Source organism: Pelodiscus sinensis, chromosome 24, assembly GCF_052426305.1.
Source record: "Pelodiscus sinensis isolate ZL-2025 chromosome 24, ASM5242630v1, whole genome shotgun sequence".
NCBI classification, from domain to species: domain Eukaryota; kingdom Metazoa; phylum Chordata; order Testudines; family Trionychidae; genus Pelodiscus; species Pelodiscus sinensis.
Window position 1 is genome coordinate 21,714,687 of NC_143075.1, and position 20,875 is coordinate 21,735,561.

Here is a 20,875-nt window from a genome sequence, read left to right on the forward strand (position 1 = left end):
ATTTCCCAAAACTGCCTACACTGCCTAGCCGCCCGGGAGGGGCTGGGCCACGCCACGTGGCAGCCCCAGCCCTCAGCTGGAGGGGGAAGATTGCAAAGGGGCATGGTCTCAGGGGAAGCAGTGTGGCTTTGGGCAGAAGGGTAGGGCTTCAGTTGCCTTCCCCAGCTGGGTCTTCACCCACTACCCATGGGACCCCTGATTACCTGGCTGCTTCTCTCATGCATGCGGCATCTTTCTTTACCTTTGCCTAGCACAGTGGTTCTCAAACTTTTTGGCCCACGTCCCACTTGGCTCAATGCAAACCTTTACAATGCCCACCAGTTGCTAATGGAAATTCACCGTTAATTACATAATTACTCCCGAGCCATTTTGCTCGTGCTGCAGCTAGGGAGACTGGTTTAATTTCAATTATTAACCAGATTAAGCATTTTAACTTTCTTATGTTTATCAAACTTCATTTTAAATAAAGTAAAATATTAATTTATGTCCAACACAAAATATGTTCTTTATTTACGGGAAGGGCAGGGAACCTTTTTTGGGTCGGGGGCCACTGACCCACAGAAAACTCAGTTGTGGACCACACAAGTGAGAAACAAAAACACTCCTCCAAAAACCCACAACCTTCACTGGTGTGGCCCCCACTGAGACACCTCTCTCCTCTGGCGCTCCAGCCCCATGGGGCGAAGGGAAGAGATGGGGAGGACTGAGGTTCAAGGCTTTCCATAGGCCAGCTTTACTTTTCTGGGGTTCTGTGCTGCCCAGTGGCAGCAGGCAGGGAACGGGGGCAGCTCTCAAGGGCACTGGGGCAGACTCAAGTGGGGAGCTGGGTCTGGCAGGGAAGGTCGAGGCTTTCTTGACCTCCACCCCTCCCCCTGCATGCCCTCCCACCCAGAAGCCAGAGCTGGTGTTCCAAGCCCCACAGCAGCGCGGGCTCCCCACTGCTTGAGGGAGGAGAGAGGGAAACTGAGCTTGAGCCGCAGACCACCAGGGAGGTGGCCGTGGGCCACTAATGATCCATGGACCGCTGGTCTAGGAGCAAGAGCTGTGGTTAATAGCACTCTAGCCTGCAACCTGCAGAATAAATGGGCTAGCAGGTGGGAGTAGAAGGGCTTCTTGGCTCAAAGCTGTCTGGGGACATGAGCCACGTTGCCAACTCCGACTGAAGCTGTTGCATAAATTGCTGGTTTCGTCCCCTTGGAGGCTAGTCTGATTTACCCCAAGAAGAGAGTCACACTTTCAGGCTGGGTCCAACTCAGGTTTATTGGTTGCAACCAAGGTACGGCTAAGGAACTCAATGTTCAAAGCAGAGCCAACCCCCAACATCTCATATGCAGGGGTTCTTATAGGGTTAACATCCTTCCTGGTTTAGGTGCCTTAACATGATAGGTTACTTCATTTTGACACTTAGCATTCCTATAGGTCAGGTTAATTTTCCAAATGAGGTTAAATACAGTGCCTACTTGCTGACTTTGCGGTTACAGCTGTGTTACATTCATTCATTTTTGCTGAACAATGGGCGAGCCATACCTCCCTTTTTCCTTTCCTGCTTGAGCCGGTCACAAGTTTAAAGGATGTGGAATCTATCCATATCTCTACTTAACAGAAGACTGGTTTCACTTCCCCTCGTCTCCTTATTATAAGTTATTACTTGTGACAGGCCTTGACCTTTGTCATGTCTTACTCCTATACAAATAGCAAATATATCTAAGCATTAGCAATGTATGTATATTGTACGTGCCCCTCATAGGGGAATCAATGGCTCCGGGGGATTTGATTTCCCTTTTACACATCAAAGCTATTTGGGGACAGTTTTCCCAGCATGACGTAACATTGTTTTCTTAAAACAGTCGCTGAACCTCTCCTGGGTGGCTGTCCGTAGTCACCGGGAGACCGATGCTGATTCTGGGAGACTCCCGGCCAATCCTTCCTGTTATTATGGGGCAGCTCTAAACTGGTGAGACAGCGCTGCAGGCTAAAATGGGTTTGGCGTAAATTTGACTTAACGAGTGAAATGCCGTGGAAATGCTAATTAGTACTCTGATGAGTGTGTGTGTGCGTCACTGCCCTCCGCCAGGACAGGCCCATATTGCTTGTGTGTCATATACCCAGTAAGGCCAATGAAGAGTTTCTTCTAGCTCAGGTGGGAGGGGCTGGAGGTTGTGATTCCACCTCAGCTGTAGCCGCAAAGTTGTGTGCATAGGGAAGTCAGAGGAGCTCGTGGATTGGAAACATCCCTGTTGTTGTTTCCTAGCTTGTGGTGCTGAGGCCCAGCCAACCGGGGCCTGCTCTAATTCGGGGGCTTTGGTGCTGGGTGGCCCCACCCACAACAGTGGGTGAAAGTGTCTTTAACAAAGTGTCCGTGTCCAGCAGGGTGGGGGTGCTGATCTCGGGGTGGGGGCCTGTGTTGGGGGCCAGGCCGAATGGGGTCCAAAGCTCCAGCCCTAGGGGCCGGTGCCGGGGGGAAGGGCAGAGGTGCAGACCTCTGGAGCTGCCTGGGGCCACCCAGCTGGGGGCCTCTCCCCAGCTCTGGCACTGGTGAATTGCAGACCTGGGTAAGCTCTCTGGTGCGGCCCCCGCTCCGTCCCCATCTGTCCTGATCTCTGACATGGCAGCTTTGGAAACCACAAGCCCCCCCTCCCGCCCGCCTGCGGCTGTGGTTGCCATGGCAACTCAGCTTTTTGTAGGCATTTCCAGCAGAAAGGCTAAATCTGCATTTACAAAGACATGGGCGGGTGGGAGGGGAGCAGGGAGCAGGGCCAGAGCCAGCTCAGCTCTCACCCCTGCCCTGCATGCACCTGCACCCGCTTGCCCCGGGCTGGGCCCTGGCCTGTGGAGCAGCGGGAGGTGTGGGCCAGGCTCCCTGGTGAGGGGCCCAGGCTGGTGTCTGGCCTGGGCTTTGGAAGTGGGGCTGCAGTTTGAGCACCTGGCCCTGCAGCTCCCTCCTGAGCCTGGGTTTGGGGGGCTGTGACGAGGTGCACCCCAGCAACGGAGCACTGCTTAGCTCTGCTGGCTTCCCCTCTGCGCCCAGCGCAGCTGAGACCAGGTCAGCCAGAGACATAACCCCCCAGGCAGGGATCTTCCCTCCCCATCCCTGCACCCCAGGAGCAGCCCAGTCAGAGACCCCACCTCCTGCCTCTCGCGGCATGTGGTGCCCAGACAGGGCCCCCACCCCCAGCCTGGCCAGTGGGAGCCCATGATCTGTCAGGGATGGTGCAAAATGCAGCCAAACCCTGGGGGTCCCCTGGGGCCTGCTTGAGAGCTGGGAGGGGCGACTCGGGGACAATAGCGTCCGGGCATCTTCCTCAGAGGGCGCGGCGGGGGTGGGGGGTGGCTCTAGCCCGTCTCCTGCGCTCCGGGGCTGCCCGGAGGGGCGCTCCCGAGGGGCTTGGCTGCAGCCCTGCTCTGACTCCCAGGCCGGGTCTAGGTCTGTTGCTCAAACCGTGTTCAAAATCTCCTGCCCTTTCCGCCACCCCTCCCCCAGCTCCGCGCGCGGGGCTCCACAGAGCGGCTGTGGTGGGGCCTGTGGTCAGGCCGTGGCGCCCCGGCGTCCCCCTGCTGGGCCGAGGCGCGGAATGGCCTCCGCTAAGTGCTGGAGCCTGGAGCATCGGCTCCGGAGGGACCATCTGCCGCGGACTTAGTGCCTGGCTGCTGGATAATTGTGCAATGGGGGGGGGGGGAATCGGAGCTGGGGGAAAGGCCAGAGCAGCGTCTGCGTTAACCCTTGCGCGGCTGAGGACATGGAAACGCAGCCTGGGCTCCTTCTCTGCCCCCTGGCCTCGGCATGGACTGAACCGGGGCCACCTGGGCTTTGCAAAGCTCCTCCCAGGCTCAGCCCGGGGGCCTGGTATTCTGGGCGCTGTGTCCAGGGCCGCTTGGGGCAGCAGCAGCCCACAGACCCCCTCAGAGAGATCAGTTGGGGGTGGATCTCGCCACCAGGCCAGGGGCCAGTCTGAGAATTACCCCAGGGCAGGGCTCTCCCAGCACCAAGCTCCTGCTGGCCCCCAGCCTCCTGTAAACAGCCAATCTGCAGGTGTCACCCACTAGGCAATGCCCCTTCCTTGAAGTGAAACCAGCCCCAAGGCCTCCACGTCAGCTCTGGGTCCTCCGGTTATGTGCCCCGCGGATGGATGCCTGCAGAAGGCTGGCGCAGTGGGTTCCTGGCTCCTAGACAAGCCTTCAGTCTTGTTCTAAGCACCTGGAGATCCCCTAGCCCCAGTGGGAGATAGCATTGCTATCCCCATTGCCATCAGGGAAACTGAGGCATGGACCAGGTCACAAAGCACCCCAATCGCAGGCCTGTGCTAAATTTCCTCTTCTGACAGTTGTCACCTTGGCCAAGTAGGATTGCAAATGCCCAGAGCCTGGTGGGCCCAGCTCCAGGGGGGCTCCATTCCCAAGTCCCTTGGGGGGATGTTTCCAGCTGTTCAGCATGGCTGGCTCCCACTGGAGCAGTGGTGGGCAACCCGGGGCCCGCTAGGGTTCTATGTAGGGCCCGTGAGGCATTTTGTTCACCGTTGCCCACGTGCAGGGCTGCCGGATTCCGCTGGTTTCCAGCCGGGTGTTTTTTCCTACTAGTGTTACTAAAATGACACACGTGTAAGGCCAAGGCAGGGGAAGTGAGGCATGGACTGATTGCTCACAACGTGGACTGTGAGGGCCAGGCCTCCGAATGTGTCCAATCACAGCGCTGCGACGGTTCAGTCGCCACCCCGCAAATTCTAGACACACAAGCTCAGTGAGCAAAACTGCCCTGTCCCAGGAGACTGGCTTGGTTACCAGCTCGTAGCCAGGGCTGGATTAAGGGAGCGGCTAGCCGGGCAACCTATGGGGGGCGCCTGATGGCAGCTGTAAGGGCCGTGGCGCGCCCGGGGCCGGGGGCCACACGGCGCCCCTTAGAGCTGCCACATACCCTCATGTGGCCCACTCGGGGCATGTCTATACTACAGAGTTTTGTCGGAAAAATGTCCACACTGCAATTGCATTCTTCCGCAAGAAAATTGAAAGAACGGGGTGGTGGGGGGTGGAGTTTCCGGTGTTGGTAACCCTCATTCTACGAGGAAGAAGCCTTTTTGCGAAAGTGCTCTTTTGCAAAAAGGCGTGTGTGGACAGGGAAGAGGGAGTTCTTTCGGAAGAAGAGGGAAGAGGAAAAAGCACAGGTGCTCTGGTGGCCACTCCGTCCATAGCAATCACAGCTGACATGCGAGAGAGTGTCCATTCAGTCTGGACACTCTCTTTTGAAAAAGATCGTTTTTTCGATGCGCTTTGGCAGTGCAGACGCTCTCTTGCGCAAGAAGTTTTATCAGAAGAACTCTTTCCAAAAAAGCTTCTTCCGAAAGAAGCCTGCAGTCTAGACGTAGCCTCGTGAGCCTATGTTGCCCTTCGTTGCCCGAGGGGTGCTATTCCAGCAAGGTTCAACTCACCTCTGCCCATCACCGGGGATGGACTCGGGGGTCGGTACCTGACCCAGCCGCCCGGTGATGGTGCAGAAGGCAGAAGGGCTCCAGGCAGCACCCCCGCGGTGGCACTGCCCCTGCAGGGCTGGCAAGAATCACCGTGTCTCCGATGGGGAAGCTGGCCTCATCTGGAAGCCGAGCCGTGGAGGGAAAAGGTGCCGTTTTGCCCGGTTTCTTTCTGAGGGCCTCCTCCCTCAGCAGGGCACGGCCTGTCCCTGCCCTGCATCCTACAGACCCGTCTCTACGCAGGGAGACCTGTGCTTCCGACATGCAGAGCTTTTCGGCGGGATCAGACATGGGGCTTTCCTCACACTCCACCCCAGAACCCCAGCATCCCGGGATGGGCACACATTTCACGGCGGGCTGGGGCTGACAGTGACTTCATTGGGCACCACGGAGAACGCCCGCTGAGCAGCTCGCTCCCATTCCTCGTGTCCCGCCTGCAGGCTCAGGCAGACGTCACGCAGCGGCCACCTGGGATGCTTTCCTTCCTGGCCAGCGGGGCTAGAGATGTCGCCCTGCAGCGTCTTCTGCCTGGCCAGCCCGAGGTGATGGGGGCTGGAGGGAAGGCCCCTGGGTACAGCAGTGGGGATTCGAGCGAACTGCCTCTGTCCCTGTGGACGACAAGGGGTCCGAGGGGCTGAGGGTCCCTGTTTGAGGGAACAAACTCCACAGGGCCTGTGCTCTCCCCTCGTGCCCGGGCTCTGCCCGCCGGTCTCTTGCTAATGGCCCGGGGGAGCGCGGGAGGGACGCGCCACTCAGGCAGACACAATAAAGCCGCCGGAGTCACAGTCCAGCACCCAGGGGGAGTCTGGCCCGGGCTGTGCATGGGTGGAGAGGAACAGACGGGCGCGGCGCCGCACAGCTGGGCGCGCGAGGGCTGCGTAGTGACGGGCGGCTCTGTGCTGTGCTTCCCCCTCCAGCCTACACCCAGCTGCAGCCCCACCAGCTCATTCAGCAGCAGAAGCAGATCCAGCACCAGTTCGTGATCCAGCAGCTGCAGCCCAGGCCTCAGCCTCAGCTCATCCAGGGCGGTGCCAGCGCCTCGCCCCAGCTGCAGCCTCTGCCCCCACCCACCCCCAGCCTGGCGGTGCAGCCCAGCCCGCAAGCTCAGGGCCACGCCGCCCCCCAGGGCCCAGCCCCCCTGCCCCACCCGCCGCAGTGCCAGGCTTCCAGTCAGCACAAACCCGGTGCCAACCAGCCGTGCCAGCCGCCTCTGCACGTCTCTGGGCTCCAAGCCATGGGGCCAGCCCAGCCAGTGCCTGAGGGCGGGCCTCAGAATGGACACCCTGGGGACCTGACCCATGCCCCACAGCGCAAGTTCCAGCATGCCTCCGCCGTGATCCTGCAGCTCCAGCCAGCCCTGGGCACGGTGAGTGGGCGTGGTGGGCACGCAGTGCCGGCCGGGGGGCGCTGGGAGATTTGGTTCCGTGTTTGGGCTTGGATGTGATTCGCAGGGGGAAACGCAGGGCTCGTGGGACTCGTACATGTTTGATTGTTCCCCTCCGCTGGATACAGGATCTTCTCCTCCTGGCCCCGCTGTGTCTGTGCTGTGAAACAGCCACCACGTCCCCCCCCAGAGGTGCCCATGTTTCACTGTGTTGCCAGTGGGGTGGGGGAGCCCCAAGACCACTCGGACTCCGGGTGCTGGCTGCTGTTACATTCCCCCTCTCGCCTGCCTCCCTGACAGCCTCAGCTCGGCGCCCAGGAGCATGCAAGGAAGGATGGCCTTCCCGCTGACAAGAACCTGGAACGCCTGCCAGCTCAGCCGCCACAGGCTGCCCTGTCGCCCCCAGCTGCGCCCCTGGACCCAGAGGTCTCTGAGGGCAACAGGCCCCCTACTCATGGTAAGGAGCCTGGGGGGGGCGCAGTGGGGTGTGGCTGGGAGATGCCGGGTGTCCCTGACTGGTGATGCTCCCCCTGCCTTTACAGGGGAGCTATGCTGGAGCACCTGGAGCCTGCTGCTCCCAGCTCTGGGGAGCCAGGGCCCTGCTCTCCTGCAGCGCTGGGTGCTGTGCGAGTGCCTCGCACTGAGCTGCGAGCGGGGAGCTATTGCCCTTCTCTGTGGCCGTCCCCACTGCACTGAGCCCGGCTGCTCCCGACTGGCATCCAGTGCGGTCTGGGGGCAGGAGATAGCCAGAGGAGCTGCCTGGCTAGCTCAGACAAGGCCTCCGTCACCAGCCAGGGGCAGCTGTCCGCACGCAGGGGCAGGAACCTCCTCGCCCACACCCGGACCCCCTCGTTACCCAGTGTCTGGTCGGGAGCAATGGGGCGTGCAGCCAGGCAGGGGGGAGGGGAGAAATGTCACATTCCCTGGGACAGCCAGCGCCCAAGTGCCAAGTGCTCGGGGCACTGTGAGCACGGGGCCAGTCTTGTTAATGCCGCCTGCTTGCTAAATGGAGCCAGGGACGCCAGGCCCCAAGGGTATTCACTGGGCTGGAAAAGCCACAGCACAGCATGGGCCCGTCTGTCAGCCGGGTACCCCCAGAGCTTCCTGGGGTGCAGCCTCTTCCTGCTCCCGTCAGCAAGAGCCGGGCAAGGAGACTGCGCTGCTCAGCTGTACGAGGGTGTACCAGGAGTGTGTGTGTGGGGGGGGGAGCCATGTACTGGGTGGTGGGGTTTGCACTGGGAGTGTGCGGGGTGTGCAGTGTGTCTCAGAGGGGTGTGTGGGGTTTGCACTGGGAGCGTGTGGGGTGTGCAGTGTGTCCCAGAGGAGTGTGGTGGGGTTTGCACTGGGAGCATGCGGGGTGTGCAGTGTGTGTCTCAGAGGGGTGTGTGGGGTTTGCACTGGGAGCATTTTGGGTGTGCAGTGTATTTCAGAGGGGTGTGGGGTGTGCAGTGTGTGTCTCAGGGTGTGGTGAGGTTTGCACTGGGAGCATGGGGGGTGTGCGTCTCAGAGGGGTGTGGTGGGGTTTGCACTGGGAGCGTGTGGGGTGTGCGTCCCAGAGGGGTGTGGTGCGGTTTGCACTGGGAGCGTGTGCATCTCAGAGGGGTGGGATCAGGTTGGGGTGTGTTGTGGGGCTGTGCACTGTGGTGTGTTGGGCCATGCAGAACTCCAGCGGCAGATGGTTTGATCCTTTTCCACGTCAGCTCCCCATGTTGGAACATGGCGGTCACCCCCGTGTCTCCCTTCTATTTTATGCGGGCTGAGGAGGCCTTGGGGGCTCAGGGGTGTTGGGGCCAGTGTACAGGCATGACTGCAGCAGCCCCCCTCTGCCCTCAGGCCCTCTGCATCCCTCCTCCCTGGGCAATCCTGGCACGCCCTGCAGAGGGGGGTCTGGGATGGAGGAAAATTCCACGGCTTGGCCTGTCCCGCACACTGATGGGAAGTGGAGGGAGACAGTTCCCAGCTAGGCCGGGGGGCTTGCGGCCCTCTTCGCTCCGGTGCAGACGGTGGTATGAGGCTCAGCCCCTGGCATCTGGGCAGGCCGGAGAGCTCGCGGCTCAGCCATCAGGTCGCAGTCACCACCCCTGGGAGAGACGCACGCCCAGTCTCTCATCCCCGGCCACGCTCTGCTAGCTTGGACCAGGCCCGCGCTGTCCTTGCTCCCACCACAGGCGTTCCCTGTCGCTGCCCAGTGGAGAACGGGCTGCCTGGAACCAGCGGGGCTGCCCCCAGCCCTTGTCTCCCTGCCTGGCTTAGTGCAGGTGTAACCCACACACCCAGTGTGGGTCACTGTCCCATGCAGTGGCCCCTCGCCCACAGCAACAGCTAAGAACAAGCGATCGCTACAGCCTGGGCCGAGAGCCAGCTGGCTTTTCACCAGCGGGTGGAGGCTCCTATACTGAGCTCCAGTGGTCCCAGGTTCAAGTGCGCCTGGTGGTGGTTGCACGGGTAGCAGATCAGGGCAGCCCAGACGTGGGATCTAGCTTGGTGTCTCCAGCACTGGGCCTGCCCGCGCTGGGAATAACGTCGGAGCCCTGGAGCATGCAAAGTCCACGCTCTGTGGGCAGCAGCTTCAAAGGCTGCCAGCTTCTTACGCTGGTTTCTAGCCTGGGGCTGCCGGCTCGGGTGGGACCCGCTCAGGCAGGGCCCTGGGCACCCCTTTGCCATTTCCCGTAGGGTCCCAAAGCAAGGTCAGCAAATAGCCTTATCCCCAGTCTCTAGATGAAGAAACTGAGGCACGGCGCGGGGAGGTGACTCGATTGAGACCAGAGGGTGAACCCGTGGAAAGGGGGGGACCCAAGACTCACAACATCAGCCCCTCACTCCAGTGGCATCCCCAGAGAGCACTGAAATGCAGCCACCTCTGGGGTGGGCCATGTGAACCTGCCCTGGGGACTTAGGAAGGCAGCTGTAGCCACGCTGGGCCGGTGGATGTCCGTGCAAAGTGCCATGATGACAAACGGCCCTTCTCTCGGGAAGCTCTGGTGTGACAGGCCCTGCTGGGCCCTGGCAGCGCCAGCTCTCCCCTCCCACCGCCTTGCGCCCGTCTTCGAAGGGCTCCCCCAGCCTGACGAGAACCCACCCAGGCGAGACGCCAAACCACAGCCCCAGAATAGCAGCCTGGGGCTGAGCAGCCAGCCAGCAAGGCTTTGAGACACCCCCCTTCCCTGGGGAGCTGCCCAGGCCAGCGGGCAGAACTCAGGGCCAGGGGGCCCCTGGACGGGGCAGCTGTGCTCACCAATCCCCGGGGGACACAGGGCAGCCCTTGCCGGGCGCTGGCTGAGGGCGAGGCGCCTGCAGCCTGGGGAAGTGCGACGGGCGCCCCTCGCTGGGAGCCTCAGCAGAAGGCCCCGAGGCCCAGCCAGGCAGGGCTGAGGCACCGCGGTGGGAGCCATACATGGAGGGAGGCTGCCTGCACCGGAGTCAAAGGGCATCGGGCTCCCGGTGCAGCTGCTGGGTCTCCAAACAAAGGAACTAGAGCAACCCCTCCCCCGCCCGCCGGCTCAGCTCGCTGCTGAATTCAGGCAGGGGCTGTGCGTGGGCTGATCCTGTCAGGGCTGTGCAAAGTTGCCCTCTGATCCCACTGACACACCCGGGGGGGGGGGGGGGAATCATAGGGGCTCAGCCCACACAGCTGTGCACCCTTACAGGCTCCTCCAAGTCCCCTCCCCCCATGCCAGCCCTGCCTCCGTCCTGCCTGACTCAGTTTACGCGGGGGCCTGTCTGGAGGGGCTGCAGTTAAAGCCAGGGGCAGCAGATCAAGCTCAGATGGACCCGGGGAAAGCAGGGGTGGCAGTGATCACGTTTCCCCCATTCTGCTGCACGGGCAGGGCCGTGGGCGGCTTCGCTGCATCTCAGACCCCCGCCCTGCCTGGCTGGTGGTACAACTAAGAGCAGCCTCAGGCGCTCCGACTCAGGCTGCTTTCCCACAGCCTCAGGTGGCACGGGCAGCAGAGCGGCTGGAGCGCTGGGGGCGCACCCCTCCTTTCCAGCAAGGGCTGGGAGCCTAGAGCCCTGAGAGATGTCCTGCTCTGCGGGAGGGCCCTGCAGGGGGATCTCTGGGGCATCTTCAGGCCCCCGTTTGCTTCCAAACCAGCATAAAGAAGCTGGAGCAACAGATGTAGGCCCCGAGAATCCAGATTTCCCTTGTTGCAAACTGATGCTCCTAAGGGTCAAGTGGGAGCGTCAAACTCTGGAACGTGCCTTTCTCTCAGGAGCTGGCACGGACTCACAGCCCAGCCGGGTCTGGACATGGGCTGGAACGTAGAGACAGAGAGACGCACCCCCCCCCCCCAGGAGGGAGCAGAAAGGGAGGGACCAATATAACCTCTTGTGGCTCCTTTAGTTCGCCCTGTGTCTGGGCCGCACTCCACCATGGGCGGCTCTATTCCAGTCTAGCTCCCCGCAAGTACCAGCTAGAGACCCTGCTTTTCACGGACGTCAGGGAGTGGGGGAGGGGTGCTGGAGTGGAGAGAAGCACACGCGGTACCCGAAAGCGAGAAAAGCGAGTGGCAGTTACCAGCGGGGAACTGAGCTTCCGGGTCATTCGGCATTGCAGGAGCAGGATGGCGTGTGGCCCGTGGTTTCTGGTTGTCCGTATCCGTGTCTTCCCACTGGTGGCTGTCATACAAGATGACTTCCTCCCACGACTGTAGCGCTTCCCTCTAAACTGTCCCTCTAAAATCCACCTGTAGATTTTTACACCCCTGTGCAGAATCCATGTTTATGTGGCCCAAGGTATTGGTGAATGTTCACCGTCAAGAGAGACACAAAACCTGGCGAATTACTTGGGCAGCATTGGAATCTCTGCTGAGTGGCCGCACAAGCACCCAGCTCACAGGGAAAGCTGCCGGGAGCCCGTCCTGGTTCTCTGACACTGCTGGGACCCTGCAGACTTCGTAGGAGCAAGTCCTGATTTACACAGGGGCATGTGAACTCAGAAGTGCCTCACCCATCACTGATATTCATGCACCTCTGTGATGGAACTATGCCAGCCCCCCTTTTTCCTGGCATAAAGGGAGGGCTGGAGCTGTGGCTAAGGGGGGGGTCTCAGCACTAAGGGGAGCTGTGGCTAAGGGGGGGTCTCAGCACCCTGTCTGTGTTCTCTGGCAACCCCCGACTGCTGGAATGGCCTGTTAGGGCCGATGGGTGGGTGGGCGTCAATTAGAAAAATCTAGGGGCTGCTCTGATTTACGTAGTGGCCCAGCTGTAGGGCTGGGGAGTCATTAAAGTTGGGTCAGTGCACACTTATTTGCCCACCACCTCGGGTCCTTCACAAGTATAGCTCAGACAGACCCTCTCTATCTAATCGAATCCATCCCCTTGTTCACACTACTTAAAAGTGTTGCCAATTTATCTAGATCTAGTTAAAGCACAAAACTCCTGAGTGTAGATGTGTTCTGTGTGGATCAGGATAATTGGCTACACAAGGGCATCAGTATGCTGACAACACTTTTACGAGCAGACCAACCCTTAGTATGCTCCCCAGCCGCCCATCTGGGCAGCCTTCATATAAGAGCAATAGCGACATTCTGATGAGTGTCATGGTATGTCTGACATCCTGTGTTTCGCTAACAGCTGTTGCTTCACGTCTAAACCACATGAAGTCATTACTAGGGAAAGTGCTTGTAAAATCTCTGATTTGCCCGTATTTTGGCGTCTCTCCGGCAATAACAAACAAGCATCCGGTCGTGCCCTTTGGTTACTTCTCAGTTTCACTTTGAGGTTCTCAGCTCTGCAGTTCTGGGCTGCAAACTGCAGTGGGAAGTTGAAAAGACTGTTTCCACGGGGCTTCCTTTTTTAAGCCACAGAAACGTAGTTCTGTTTGCGTTACGATTTACTTTGTGCAATGAATAGGACCCAGTAACGTCTGACCCAAAGACACGACTGTTCACCTGGAATAACTACCTCTTTATGTAGGAAACCTTACAAAGTTTAACTTCTCATTGTTAGAGACAGCATCCCCTTGCCGGAATGGGTTGTTTCCTAGCACTCAGGTTGGTGCAGGGACCAAAAGCAAGGCAAGATGGCAAAGACAGGGCTCCCTTGCATTTATAATGAATAATAATCCTCAGGATATATACAAAGTGCTCCATATGTCTGGCGCATTCTGCAAGCACTCACTTTCACAGGTGGGGAAACCAAGGCGCAGAAAAGGGTTTTGCTCTTAGCCAAGGAACCAGTATTAGGGGCATGATGAGAAACGGGTCCCCGCCTTGTGCTCAGACCATCGGACACCACCTCCCTATCCTGTGTGGGTCATTGCAAAGCAGAGCAGGAGGTGAGGTCCATCAATGGCCATTAGCCGGATGGGCAGGGAGGGTGTCCCTCGCCTCTGTCAGAACCTAAGAATTAGCAACAAAGTTAGAGGATTCCCTGTTCACTCCCTCTGGGGCGCCTGGCACTGGCCCCTGTAGGCAGACAGGACACTGGGCGGGATGGACTTTTGCTCTGACCCAGTCTGGCCGCTCTTGTGCGTAGCTGCTGTGTCTGGAAGTGCCTGGCTTGATGGGGAGGGGGGTGCTGTGTGAGAAGGGCGCATGGCGGGTGCGGGGGATGGGTCTGGCGCGGCCGAGCGGGGATCGGTTCTTAATGGTTAGTCACACGCTCCAGTTTGAAACAGATGGTAGAACGGGTGAGAATCCCTCCCCGGGAGCCGGGGCTTGCGCATCTCAGCCCGGCCCAAAGGCCGCGGAGACCCAGCCCTGCCCAGGGGCGCTGGGTGCCGGGCACAAGCCGCTTCCATGCGCGCCCGGCCTGGCACACGCACATGCCCCCGCCCCGGCACGCTTTGCCGGCGGCCCCGGGGAGGGGCGCGCTCCGTGCAGCGCGGGGGCCGCTGTATCCGCCCCGGCAGCTGCTGCCCGCCCCCTCGGCTGGCGGGGCAGGCTCGGAGGCGGGCCCGGCCGGCGGCCAATGGCAGCGCTCGCCGTGCGTGGCTCGGGCGGCCTTACAAAGGGAGCGACGCGCCCTGCCCGCTCCCCCCGCGCAGGCTGCGCGCACTCGCATTGTCTGCGCCGCCCGCGGCCGCCTTGCCCGCTCCCGGATCCGCTGGGCACGGTCGGCCCGGGGAATGCGGTGCTGGCCGCGGGGCCCGGCTCGGGCCTGACGCCGCCCCGCAGCCGCGAGGCTCCGATCCGGCCGGGTGCCCGGCGAGGGAGCGGCAGAGCGCAGCGCAGCCGGGGCCGGACAGGGCCTGACCCCGGGCCGGGCGGGGCATTTCTCCGCCGCCCCCAGCGTCGGGCAGGCGGCTCCTTTGTCTCGGCCTCCCCCGATGCCCCGGCGCGGGAGGCTGGAGGCTGCGCTGGGTGCCGCGGGCCGGCGCTGGCTCCCTTCCCAGCCGTAGCGCCAGGGCGCCGGGCGCAGCCGCTGCTCCTTTGTTTGCGCCGGGATCGCGTTCCGGAGATGGGGCGCCGGGGGGGCCGCCCCCGGGCGGGATCGCGGGACCGGCCGCTGCGCCTGTGACTCGCCCAGGTCAGTGCTGCTCGCGGCGGCGGGGGGGGCCGCGCAAGGTGCCTGGCAGCGGCTCGGGGGCTGCCTCGTTGGCTCTGGGGCGCCGCCAGCCCCGGCCTGGAGCAGCTGCTGCTGCGCCGCGCGGGGACAATGGGGGCCGCGGGGGGGAGCGGCTCGCAGGCCGGCTGCAGGGAAGCCGCGGCCGGCTCTGGCAGGCTGGAAGGATCCCGGCTGGGTGGCGAGGCACCGCCCAGCTCCGGATCCGGCTGGAACCCGCCCGCGGGCACGTTCCGTCCCGACCGGCCTTCGGCGGCGCTGCGCGTCCCTGGGGCCCTGCGCCTGGCGCCCTGGAGGTACCGGCGCTGGGGCCAGGCCCTGCAGGCGATCGGGTGGCTGAAAACCCAGCTCCGCTCAGGGGCCCCTAGGCTGAGCGGCGGGTACGGTCGGAGCGGAATTGTAAGCCGGGGCAGGACTGGCCTGACCATAGGCCCGGGGGCCCTGCCTGTGCCGGGCCTAGCCGAGTGGAGGGCGATTTGCAGTGGTGATGGGGGGCGGGGAGCCTGGGGTCTCTCGTGCGGATTCCCCCAGGCCCTGAAGCATCTTTGTTCTGCGGCTGAGGGGCTTGTAGGGCTCCCTGGAGAACTGGAGGCTGCTCTCCGGTGGCTGCAGGAGGCTTTGCGTGCAAGGCCGAGAGGGATCCCGCATAGGACCAAGCCAACCTCAGGCAGGCCCTGTTGGGGCCGCTTGTCTGGCAGCCTTTGCGGAAAAGAAAAGGCTGAATGGGCCGTGGGAGCGGCGCTCCCCGCTGGCTCAGAGGGGTGTTGCTGCCCCTGCAGTGGGGAGGTCTCTGGCAATTTCTTGCAACATGTCCCCGAGTATACAGGGATGTGCAGGAGTCCCAGGGCATGTTGCTGTCCCCAGAGCACAGCTCTGACCTCCCTGGGCTGTCTGCAGCCGTGCATAGCAGGGAATTGCCTGTCCCCATCCGCTCTTCCCCCGGGGGAGTATCCTAGCGATGTCTGCTGAGACGGGGGGGCAGCCCCCTCCCCTCCGCCCGCACCTTTGGACAGGTCTCCCCTCCAGCGGCCCTGGGGGCAGCGGCTCTCCCTGGACTGGAGCAGCTGAGTCTCTGGTCTGCTGATGGACTTGCTCAGGCTTCATCCTTTGTTCCTGGAGAGCCCTGTCCCGCCCCCCACCCCCTCCTGTCGCTTGCTTTGACCCAGATCTCCTGTGAGGATGTCTCCTTGGGCCTCTGCTCTAGAAACCCCCTGCAGCCGAGGCAACCTCCCCCTCAGAGCCATTGTTCCCTGATCAGTGACCCTGACCGTGCTGGTGCCCTCCACTGTCCCTGTTGGCTGTGTGGCTCTGAGTGGCACCACTCCCTGGTCTGTGCAGGCTCCGTGTGTTGCGGGTGCTGTACCGAGCCTCACGGTTCCAGCCGCTTCCAGGGTCGGTCCATTCCCCGCCCAGCTTCTCCAGTCACCCCACCAGTGATCAGGGAGGGGGCCGGGCCTGCTGCTATGTCCCGGTGAATCTTCCTTTTCATCCTGGGGTCGTGTCCTTCCTCCTCCGGCGAGGGGCAGAGCCCTTGACCCTTGCGTGTGTTCTGCCAGTCAGCCCTGGATCTCGGGGGTTTGAGAGCAGCCTCCCAGTGGGGCCGAGCGGTAGGGTCTGCTTGGGTCTGTCTGGGTTCCAGCCCAGCGTGCATCGGCCTGGGTGCCTGGTATTGTGGTGGGCACTGCCCAAGGGACCTGGGACTGCGGCTGCAGGGGGCCGGGGGGAGCCCCAGTTCCATTGGGCAGAGGTGGGGAGCCCTCGTATTGCAGAATCTGCACAGCAGGTGTTTTCTTGGCGGGCGGGGGGGGGGACTTGTCACCAGACCATCTCTAGAGGCCCCTTCCATCCCTGCTCTTCAAGGATTCTCAGCCCCCTCTTCTGCCTCTTGCTGCCCCATCTACTCCCCCCACCCTACTCCTGTCTGCTCCTCTCATTCGCACGGTCGGTGCCCACGCACGTTGCACAACTGCCGCCGCACCCTCCCCCCAGGTGCGCCAGCAACGCGCTCCCCCCTCTCCGGGGCAGTGAGTCAAACCACAGCCCCTTGGCCCTGCCCCAGGCTTCTCCCAGCAGGGGCGGGTGAGAGCCAGCGCGCGGCACTTCCAGGATCCTCCTGCTTTCAGCCGCCCTGGGCCCTGCCTGCTGCGTGCTGGGTGTGTGAGCCCGGGTATTTGCTGGGAAGGCGGGGGAGGGGGGAGGCGCTAGCGCTGTGCGGCAGGGGGCCCACCTCAGAGCCTCGAAAGGGAAACCACAGGCCCTGTGAGCGTCCTCTAGCTCAGGCCGGCGACTCCCTTTCTGCCCTGCACGGGGAGGAGAGAACGTGCCCTTTGGCGCATGCGTGGGGGGTGGCAGACGTGGACGCAAGGTGCGCTGATGTCACAGTGGCGGGGGCGGTGCCTGCGTGAGGCCCGTTCTCGGGACGCCGAGGGGGCCTGCTGGGCTGCTGCACTGGCTGCTCGGGAGCCCTCCGCCGCTTCCTGTGCGGGACGCTGGGGAGCGTAGTCCAGGGTAGCTCCCCTGCAGGGAGCCGTCTTTGCCCCGAGCTGCCGGGCGGCGTTCTCGGCCCTGGCGCTGCCCAGGGTTTCTTTGCTCACACGCAGAGGAGAGGCCGTGGTGGGGACCGGGGGCGGCCCAGCTTGGCCGTGGGAAAGGTGGCCAGGCCGGGCGCCTTGCTGCTAAAACAAACCCGCGTCCGGGGCCGGCTGTTGGTGTAAATCCCTTGGCCGTGCCCTCCCAGCCCTGTCCTCGTGGCCCAGGAGCACCGTGGGTGCCGAGCGCTCTCCCCGCCTGGCAACCTCTGTCGCAGGGCCCCAGGGAGGACAGGCCGCTCAGACATGCGGCCTCTTGTTCCGCCTGAGCAGGAGGGGCCGGGCTCCGTGGGCCCCAGTTCCATGTCCTGGCGCTGATGACCCTCTCGCCCGGGGGGGCCTCCATGCTCTGGCGGGGGGAGGAGGGAGAGGGCGGCTGGTGGTCCCTGTGCTGGTGTTTGTGGGACTAGGCCAAGGCCTGCCAAGCTGGGCTTGTGCGGTGCCAGAGAGCGGCCTTGGCGCAGACCCTTGCCGCGAGCTTTGGCTGCGTTCTCTGCACCCGGGCCCCAGAGCCTGTCTGTGGGCCCCACATGCCAAACACCCCAGTAAGGCAGCCAGGGCAGAGCCAGCCCCCCTCCTCGCCTGCTCTGCTGGGCACAGACTTCTGCCACTCTCCTCCCCTTCCTCTCAGAACTGGCCCGGTCCTGCCCCTCAGAAGCCCTCCTGTGCTGGGGAGCAGGGGCACTTGGGCCAGTGTCCAGGGGCTGTGGCAGCAGGGGATTCGCTCCCCAATTGGGCAGAGAGCCCCTTGGTGCCCCGGCCCAGCTGGCTCTGCTTCCAGCCCCCTGCCCTGGCCAGCTGAGCCTCCCAGGGCAGAGTGGAGCTTAGGTGGCCAGGAGTTGAAGGAGGGTCAGAATGGGGCCTGGCGCCCTCCTGGCTTGTGTGCCAGGAGTGATGGGGTGGTTCAGCCTATCCCCCGCGGAGGCTGGGCCTCTCCTCCCCGCTCCCCCGGGCACAGCGGAGTCAGCTGCCTGAGGCCTCCTGGTGCCCCCTCTGTCCATTGTGCCTGGGAGAGCCCCAGCTGGAGGGGAGCGTGTGCTGCCCATTGACTCTGCCCCGGGGGGGGCCGGGAGAGCATTCAGCCCCATACAATCCAGCCTGTGTGCGCCGGCTGGTGCGGGGGGGATGCCACGTGATGTGCTGCGCTCGGCCCATTCATCCTGCCTGGGAGGGGGGCAGCTGGGGAATCAGCTGTATGGTAATTACTGCCCCGCCAAAGGAACAGAGGGGCGGGTCCCACACAGGCTGCTGAAATCCACCGCCTGGCCGCATGCCCACCTTCCCGCCGGAGCCAGGGGACGGGCCTGGCCCCGCCTGCTCCTCCCTGCTGTGTGTGTGTGTGTGTGCCGAGTGCACGCTGGCTCTGTGTGCGCACACCTGTGTGTGCTACGTGCTCTGGCTGGCTGTGTGTGTGCACGCTCTGCGTGCACTCTCAGATGGCTGGCTCTGTGTGTGTGTGTGTGTGTGTGTGTGTGTGTCTGTGTGCGCGCTGTGTGCGCTCTCGGATGGCTCTCTGTGTTGCATGCGCGCTGGCTGTGCGTGTGCGCGCTGGCTGGCTGTGCGTGTGTGTGTGCTGCGTGCGCGCTGGCTGTGCGTGTGTGTGTGCTGCGTGCGTGCTGGCTGGTTGGCTGGCTGTGTGCGCTCTGTGGCTGTGTCACTAGCTGAGTATTTGTGTCTCTGGGCAGCTCAATCTCCTCTCCTCCCTGCAGAGCCGGGACAGGACTGTGTTCATGTGCAGAACGACCCCAGCAGCCCCGGCATGACATCAGGGAACGGAAACTCTGCCTCTACCGTCGCTGGCACTGCCCCCCAGAATGGTGAGAATAAACCACCCCAGGCCATTGTGAAACCCCAAGTCCTGACGCATGTTATCGAAGGGTTTGTGATCCAGGAGGGGGCCGAGCCGTTCCCGGTACGCACCTTCTTCTTTTCCCCTCTTTACGCTGTTCTCTTGTGTGTTCTCGCTTTGGCGCTCGCGCAGCTCCCCCGCAGTGCGGCGCTCCCCCGGCGCTGGCTGAGCACAGGCAGTGGGTCCCTGCGGTGCCACAGCACAGCCTGAGGGGGGCGCTCACCTCTGCTGTGAGCGGAGCCTTCCCCTGCAGTGGGCTGCTCTCTGGGCCGGAGGGGCCCTTGGGTGGCGCACGGGGCTGGGCTCGGTTCCTAGCTCTGCCCCAGGCAGGTGTGATCCTGGGGGAGGCTCCTTTGAACTAGTGCACCCAGGGTTAGACACTTGGGGCTTCGCTTGGGATGCCCTGAGGCGCCCAGTGCTCCCGGCCGTAGGTCTGTCCACTGGAGCACCTGAGAATCGAGCTCCCCTGGAAAACGGGAGCCGTAGCCACCCAGCCTGAGTTTCCCCAAGCGCGCGTGGGGTTACTGGGCTTGGGGAAGCCCTCGGAGGGGCGTGGGCGAGCGGCACCCCCATGGGGCTGGGATTCGGACTTGGCGCTGTTTTCAAAGTGCTTTGGGACCCTGGGTTGCACTCGGCGGCAATTGCCACCTGTGAACGTCCTTGTCGGTGACGTTCTATTGCTGCCTGTCTGGCTTCCCAGCCAGCGGGGCGGGGGGCAGCCTGAAGCGAGACCTGCCGTCAAGGGAGACCCAGCCCCGCTTTGCCGACGCGCTTGGGGCGGGACAGAGCTGAGGAGGGGGGAGCAGCTGCTCTGAGCTCGCTCCGTCTTCTCTCAGCCCGGTCTCCGCCCAGGGGGAATATTCCAGTCAAGCTGCCGCTGAACGAGAGTAAAAAAGCAACTTTCCTCCTACGCCTCCTTGGGCACCATGTTCCCCGGGTGCCCTGCAGGGCAGGAAAGCGAGCGCCCTGGGAGAGCGAGCGGAGCCAGGACTCGGGGCATGTCTGTGCTTCCAAGTTGTGTCCACCAAACTGATGTGGCCGCCCGAGGCGCGCCGGAGGGTGGTCCCGCTTGCTCCCGCTGGAGGCCCCATCGTTGATGTGCGAGCAGTGCCCCGTGGGAATGTACCCTGCAGAGCCGTGGGGGGGAGGCAGAGCTGATCCCTGCCTGTCTTGGGATTCCCCCTCTGTCCCCCCATAGCTGCCGGGAGCAGCAGCATGAGTGTCGAAGCAGCACTGCAGCCTGTCCCCCCCTCCCCCTGCAGCAGCCTGCCCCCCCCCTCCCCCTGCAGCAGCCTGCCCCCCCCTCCCCCGCCAGCCGCCCCCCCCCTCCCCCTGCAGCAGCCTGCCCCCCCTCCCCCTGCAGCAGCCTGCCGCTGGGTTCCTAGCGTTGGGCGGAACAGGAGCGGCCCAGTGACTTGCTCTTGGTTTGTTCCCCCCAGGGAGCAGCTCCCTCAGCTGCCCGGCACTTCCTGGGGCGTCGAGAGGGGAGGGGTGCAGGCCCGCAGGGCAGGGATGTGGGCTGCTGGTGGAAGCCAGCTCTAGCCAAAGCAGAGTCCTTGCCGACAGCGGAGGGAGGGGGAAGATCCAGTCTCGCGGGGGTGGAAGTGTCTTGTCCCCGAAACGGGGCGTTGTTCCCACCAAAGCCCCGCTGCCGTGTGCGCGCTCCCACGGTTTGGTCGCCAAAGGCAGGACTGGATGCCAGAGCTTTGTAGTCTAGGCCAGGCCTGAGCTGGGAGGCTCCCCAAGTTGCACGCAGAGGCACGCGTGAGAGATGGGCCCCTCCTAAGCCTCCCGGTTGTTGGTGGGGCCTGAGCCTTGTGCTGCCTGGGAGGGCTGGGCCCTGACTCAGGCGCCGATCCCGAACACCCCGATGGGACGCTCCGCACGGGGGCAATGCAGGCTCGGGGCCTGCCTGTGTGCGTTGCACGGCTGCGGGAGGCTGCCCCGAGCGTGCGAGAGGTGGGAGGAGGCAGGTTGCAGCTCTCCGGGCGGAGGAGAAATGCACCGTAGGCATCCCCGGTGCGTGGGGCTGGATAGATCGTTTCAGCCTCGGCCTGGCATGCGTCCGGTGCCCACTTGCTGCCAGCCG

The 20,875-nt window shown here is 63.0% G+C and overlaps 1 protein-coding gene across 6 annotated transcripts in view; it reads left to right on the plus strand.

The window, feature by feature from the left end:
• PHC2 (polyhomeotic homolog 2) overlaps positions 1-20,875 on the plus strand; it is a 112,905-nt gene that overhangs the window by 86,702 nt on the left and 5,328 nt on the right. For 3 of the 6 annotated variants that reach the window (XM_075906848.2, XM_075906847.2, XM_075906850.2), the window contains 3 exons: positions 6,377-6,825; positions 7,144-7,300; positions 18,623-18,849. In XM_075906848.2, the coding sequence (XP_075762963.2) occupies positions 6,377-6,825; positions 7,144-7,300; positions 18,623-18,849 (833 nt within the window). Of the gene's footprint in view, positions 1-6,376; positions 6,826-7,143; positions 7,301-13,817; positions 14,314-18,622; positions 18,850-20,875 lie in introns of those variants that run through there. The other 3 variants (XM_075906849.2, XM_089773217.1, XM_075906852.2) reach the window with 2 other exon arrangements.